The following is a 6191-nucleotide window of genomic DNA, read 5'->3' on the forward strand; positions in this document are numbered from 1 at the left end:
ATAGAAAGAAAGAAAGAAAGAAAATTCTATAAAAATCTAAAAACATCTGCTTTGTCCTTTTATTCGAACTAAATGAAATAAAATGAATGAATTATAATTTGTTTAATCTTAATGTGTTTTTAAATACTCAAACTACATTTTTTATAACAATTTAAAAAAGCAGCACGGTGCAAACATACACATCGTCACACAAATAGTTGCACATATTTCGATTATAATTAATATATAATAAATTATAAGGTCATTGTGTCGTTAACGGTGGTGTGCAAATATCTTTACCGGAAATGTCTTCATCATATGGAAATGATACCGGAAGTTACCAAAGAGGTTCAACATAGGTGGGATTAGAGCTTGGAGTACATTGAGTGAGTAGTGTTTTATATTCTGTCGCAAATAACTCTATTAAATGATTAAATGGTTTGGTAATAAGACCGAACTAATAATTGGAGGCGCTGGACAATTAAACTAATAGTTCATGTGAATGGTTTGGTGCTGATTTAAACTGTACACTTTCTCACAATGTATGAATGTAGCAGCTACAGAGAGAAGTGCAGTGCAAGTGTCACGCATTGAGAGCGACAGTCAGGAATAAGAAGAAGAGGAGGAAGAAGAAGAGGAACTATTCCAGATGACCTTTAATTAAAAAAAAAATCAGTGTTGACTTTATTTGAAGTCTAATATAAAGTACTGAAGATATAAAGGTTTTGAATAAATATAAAAAGGTTAGAAATTCTATATGTTCAAGTGCTTTTTATTTATTCTGAAAGGAAGGAAGGAGGTCCTGTCTAGAACGATTCCTGGAGACCAGCAATTGATCACTGAAATCACAGTTTTCCCTTAATTATGGTTGATGTGAACGTTAAGCGAAGCTGCTGGCTGCCTTTATCTGCATACTGATCTGTATTGTGCTGCTACCACACAATTTATATCTCGATTATATCTTAAAGTGTAGGTACAACTGTAGGCCTAAAAGTGATAAATGTAAATAATAATGTGGTTAACAAAGCTGTCGTGGAGCATCGTTATCTTATCAAAAGTGTATGCTGTTTAGTGTGATTGCAAAATTGCAACTTCTATTCTTTGTTTATTGATGTTGACTTGGCTGTTAATGGTTCATGTCAACAATCAGGAAGCACCATGGAAAAGAAATTGCTTATAGATGTAGACTGTGGAGTGGACGATGCTCAGGCTATCATGATGGCTCTGGCTGTGCCGGATGTGCAGATCCTGGGTTTCACCTGCGTTCATGGCAACTCCTCCATAGAGAATGTGTGCAAAAACGTCCTGCGAGTCCTACAAGCTTGTGACCGGATGGAGGTAAGATGTGGAGTTGTTTGAATCTTGTGCACTGCATATTTTTGAGTTTTATTAGGCATTATGATCTGACATATGCACTGTATAAAATAAAACAAAAACTATATATTCTTGTTAAGATCCCATGACTTTATGCTGTTTCCAGTTTTCTGAAAGCTTAATTTATACAAATTTATATGATTTGTTAGCTGAGAAATATGATTAATATCCTGAATTTGAGCATAGTCGTGTGGCAGGTTATTACATTTTTAGCTTTAGTTCATGGTTCTTATATATGTTTTAGATTCCTGTATTCAGAGGGGCATCAAAGCCACTTCTTGGGGATTCTATAAATGCTTCTCTGTTTCATGGACATGATGGGCTTGGTGATGCTCCAGACCCAAATGCTCCTGGTCTGGAACTAGTACAAAAGGAGGGAGCCGTTTCAGCCATCATCCGCATCGTTAACGAGCATCCAGGAGAGGTGTACTTGTCACTACACATTATGAAGTCTGAGCAGAATTATTCCAGATGATTTTAAAATTTGGTCTGCAATGAGATCTGCCTTATACTTGCTCAGGGCTGCTATGCTTGTGAAATAATTGTGTGATCTTTCAGGTATCTTTAGTGGCTACAGGTCCTTTGACAAACCTAGCACTAGCAGTAAGGTTGGAGCCTATGTTGCCCGAGAAGCTGAAAGGCCTGTACGTCATGGGAGGCAACACAGATTGTGCGTACTTTGTCCTGTGAAAAGACACTGTTAACTTGACTCACTTGAATCATTACCATTTTCTGCTTCGTGTCTTCTATTGTGTTGGTTGATGGCTAACAGTTTTCACTGTAAACATTAACCATTATAACCATGTGTCTTTAGCGAGGGGGAACACTACTGTATGTGGAGAATTCAACTTTACAGCAGACCCTGAAGCAGCGTATATTGTATTGAATGAATACCTGTGCCCAACTTACATCGCCTGCTGGGAGTTCACTTGCCGCCACAGCTTGCCCTGGGTAAATATTACATTATAAAATACATTTAATAAAAAAAAAATAACAAGCCATGTAGGATTCAGGACAAGTTGAAGAGCTTCTCCACATAGTACCTCAGTTCTGCACACATGTTGAACTCAAAATTAAACTTAATTACTGGGAGCATTCTAGATTAACAGGTAATGTGCAAATACTGATTTCAATCTGTGTGAATCCCTATTGATCATCCAGTCTGAATACATCACTAAGTCTCCTGGAAATACATAGTAGAATTAGTGACACAGGTTTGTGAAATCAGAAAGCATGCTTTTATTTTTACTTTTCAGCAGTGTAACACACACTTCTCTCTCTCGTCAGATTGCTTATTTATCCTGCAGTCAGTATTTAGGCAGTAAGTAATGTTATGTAAAGAGAACTTATTTGCCAGATGTCCCATTCAACATAACATTTATTAATTTTGTTAAATATATTTAAAAATTTGCAATCAAGATTCTCTAAGACTTGAGTCAGTTCTGACTTCAGTTAATTTCCTGACACATTGTGTTTTGCGCATTGTGGACCAGACCCCTGATCTCAGAAAAGCTTGAAAAATATTTTAATGAGACCTCTTTCACTGCTCTCTATACAAGCGTTTATAATGACATTGTGCATTTTACTTGTCAAAGTATTGTATAGTTATTGTAGAAGTTTTTTGCACCCTTTACTCACATTTCACACAAAATAAGCCTTGAAACCTTAAGGGGTTATAAATTTGCCCTTCTGAGGGAACCCTTTAAAGGTTCTGTGTAGAACTCTTCCTCACACTGTGAAGCCCTTTTTGAAGAGCAACACAACACTGCTTTAAGCTCCCATGAAGACACATTCAAGAATTTAGAACATGTACTTTACACTGTACTGACTGCCTTTACAGGAGTTCTGTGATACTTGGCTAGCTCAGGATACCGCAAAAGCTCGGTTCATGAAGAAGATCTTCCAGCACAGCATGGACATGTGTAACAATGAGAGGCTCTGCAAAGAGCAAGTAGCTGAACCAGGATTTATTTCTTGTGATTCGTTTGCCATGGCAGCTGCCATCAATGACAAGATCATCGAGAGTGACCATAAGGCCGTAACTGTAGAGCTCACTGGTAAACATACCAGGGGAATGATGGTGGTAGATCACATTGATGAACTGAAGAAGACTCATAAAGCTTACATTATGAAGAAGATGGATTTAGAAGAGTTTAAAACGCTTCTAATAAATGCTTTGAAATGATAATTTTAATTGGGCTCATAACAGCAAATTAGTGTAGCTGAAACCAGCTGAATCAGATCTTGTTTTTGTATTTTAATTGCGGAACTTGTAATTAATGTTCTTTTGTACTGATTATGGCTGACAGCAGTATTTAATATAATCTAACAAATACCATTGTTTAAAAAAAGTGTTTTTTTTTTTTTAAATATATAGATTCTGCCTGTTCTCTCCACAGCAATGAAAAATCTGCATCTGTAATTATATTGGTGCTGTTAATAAAACTAAATGAATTTCACATTTTCTAGAATGTATTGTTTAAGTGATTCACTCTGTTAATGTTAGTGTTTACAAACAGTTTTGTAAGCCACTCTTTTAAAAGACCAATCTTTTTTGTAGCATGTGCATACAAATAAAATGTTTATTTCAAACAAGCCATTGTGTTTCACAACATCTGTGTGAGAACATGTAAATGCTACTTTAAGTCACTACAAGGAATATCAACACACATACATTTATCTCGTTTGGCTGATGATTTTATACAAAATGTCTTACAACTGAAAAGGGAAACAACCTGTTGCTCAAAGACCCGAAGTGGTAACTTGGTAGTGCTGGAAATGGAAATGTAGCCCAATGATTTAATCAGTGTCAAAAAAAAAAAAGGGTCCATTAGTAGCCTTTTCTGCCTCTAAACCGAGATCTTGTGTCCAGCTACAAAAATGAAAGAAAAAAAGAGTAACGTCAACTTAGTTTTCAACAATATGCATGTTACAAACAAAACAATCTTTGTTACTACTAGTAAAAAAAAACTACAATGGCAAAAACATATGAAATTAGTTATTTGAGAACAACAATAATTAAGACCAAAGCAACATCAGTCTACTAACCATTGAGCGTTTACATTCAAAGAAAGAAACCTGCAGGCCTTTGCAGTGTCCCTCCTTCAGACATTCACTGGGCTTTTTACCTTCCTAAAGCAAAAATAAATAAATAAGGCGTTAAAAACAGTTATGCACTTCCTGTGGGCTTTTTTTTTTTTTTTAAATATAAAAGCAAAACATATTGCTGTGGACATGTGCTCAATTTATGTTCTAGCTTATTTAAACACACAAAAAACAATCAGCAGTCCTTTAACCAAAACATTTTTCTAAAAAGGTGACAAACTAAAGTAAAAATGATGTAACTTAACTGTGTGAGACAGAGTCCAAGATCAGGATTGAATATAATAACAAACACATTACTGTCTCAATAATGTCAAATATCAACAAAACTATCTCTACATTCATTTACGTACAACAAGAACAAAATGCATAATATGCAGTGCTTTAACCCTGGAATACTGTTAGAATTAGGTTTTAATCCCAGCTATCTATCTGATTGAAGTTTTTAGCAGTGAGCTATCATAAGCTAAACAACCTTTACAACGCAGTCGTGCTGAAGGAGACAGGCCTTAAAATCTTCTCTGATTCCGGCACAAGCTCGAACATCCTCCTCTTTATCTTCGTAGTACTGGGGCATTGTGTTCACTTTGCATTCACTCTTATTTAAACATTCAATTGTGTTGTTCTGTCAATATAAACTTAACGAATCTGTTATGGACGCTGCCATATTTTCCCAGCAGCACTCGGGGCAGGAGCGACAGTCACTTACTTCCGGTGTGACACCGAAATCTGTGACCTATCGTATGTTGTGACCTTAGAGGGCGCTGTTGCTAAAATGCAGCTTAATATAGGTCGTCTAGAGACGTTCGCTACGTAAACAGAGTAAATGCAAAATCTTGCGTAAATCTTGTTGCGAGAACGCGCCAAGCGCCGTGAACGTTACATTCAACGCGCGTGCCGTCGTGCTGCAAAGAAACAGTTGCATGCGCATTGAACTAAAGACTCATTTACAGTACTTAAAAAAACAAAGCTATTCAAATGCTTTTGCATTCTCTATTTTCATGATTGCTTTTTTTTAACTACCCTGAAAGTCATTTATTAATTAAGGCTAAAAAAAAATGTAGTCAGATGTTGATGCTTATTATTATTATTATTATTATTATTATTATTATTATTATTATTATTACAAATTTGAATTAAACAAACTTACAGCACGGTCACAAAATATGATAAGGCATTAAATGAGTCTTTAGTTCAATGCGCATGCAACTGTTTCTTTGCAGCACGACGGCACGCGCGTTGAATGTAACGTTCACGGCGCTTGGCGCGTTCTCGCAACAAGATTTACGCAAGATTTTGCATTTACTCTGTTTACGTAGCGAACGTCTCTAGACGACCTATTTTAAGCTGCATTTTAGCAACAGCGCCCTCTAAGGTCACAACATACGATAGGTCACAGATTTCGGTGTCACACCGGTCCTGATTGGTCCTTGGCACATAGACAACAAATAAATCCGTCACTCTGTAGCGACTCTTTTGTAACTACAGTTGTTGACAATTGTGTAGTAGATGTTTTTAGTAGATCTTCTTTGTATATGTGTATCCAAATGTACTGTGGTATTAATTTACTGCCCACACCGTAGAGTATATAAACAGTCATCCCACACTGAGCCACTGCGCATGCGCTGTTGTCATCCTCATCCACTGACCTGACTGTTATGGGGGAAGGATGGAATTTGTTTTGCGGTTTCTTGGCAGAACAAGCAACATTTTTTGTCTCATATTAACCTCAAGTT

At 36.4% G+C, this 6191-nt stretch overlaps 2 protein-coding genes across 3 annotated transcripts; one reads left to right on the forward strand and one right to left on the reverse strand.

Moving 5' to 3' along the window:
* The first annotated feature begins 262 nt into the window (after positions 1-262).
* Positions 263-3716, forward strand: si:dkey-4e7.3 (uncharacterized protein LOC402865 homolog). Of its 2 annotated transcripts, none has more exons than XM_027164867.2 (6): positions 263-365; positions 1130-1317; positions 1598-1777; positions 1912-2023; positions 2168-2304; positions 3194-3716. In XM_027164867.2, the coding sequence occupies exons 2-6, from the start codon at positions 1138-1140 to the stop codon at positions 3536-3538; spliced, it is 954 nt and encodes a 317-aa protein (XP_027020668.1). In that variant the 5' UTR covers positions 263-365; positions 1130-1137; the 3' UTR covers positions 3539-3716. The 2 variants fall into 2 exon arrangements, with proteins under 2 accessions (XP_027020668.1, XP_027020669.1); XM_027164868.2 differs by lacking the exon at positions 263-365 and adding an exon at positions 381-722.
* Positions 3717-3917: 201 nt separating this feature from the next.
* Positions 3918-5209, reverse strand: LOC113654619 (cytochrome c oxidase assembly factor 5). Its single transcript, XM_027164870.2, has 3 exons — positions 4931-5209; positions 4402-4485; positions 3918-4225 (listed from the first exon to the last, which is right to left on the reverse strand). The coding sequence occupies exons 1-3, from the start codon at positions 5030-5032 to the stop codon at positions 4184-4186; spliced, it is 228 nt and encodes a 75-aa protein (XP_027020671.1). The 5' UTR covers positions 5033-5209; the 3' UTR covers positions 3918-4183.
* Between the last annotated feature and the right edge of the window lie 982 nt (positions 5210-6191).

Source organism: Tachysurus fulvidraco, chromosome 6 (genome assembly GCF_022655615.1).
Source record: "Tachysurus fulvidraco isolate hzauxx_2018 chromosome 6, HZAU_PFXX_2.0, whole genome shotgun sequence".
Lineage (NCBI taxonomy): Eukaryota > Metazoa > Chordata > Actinopteri > Siluriformes > Bagridae > Tachysurus > Tachysurus fulvidraco.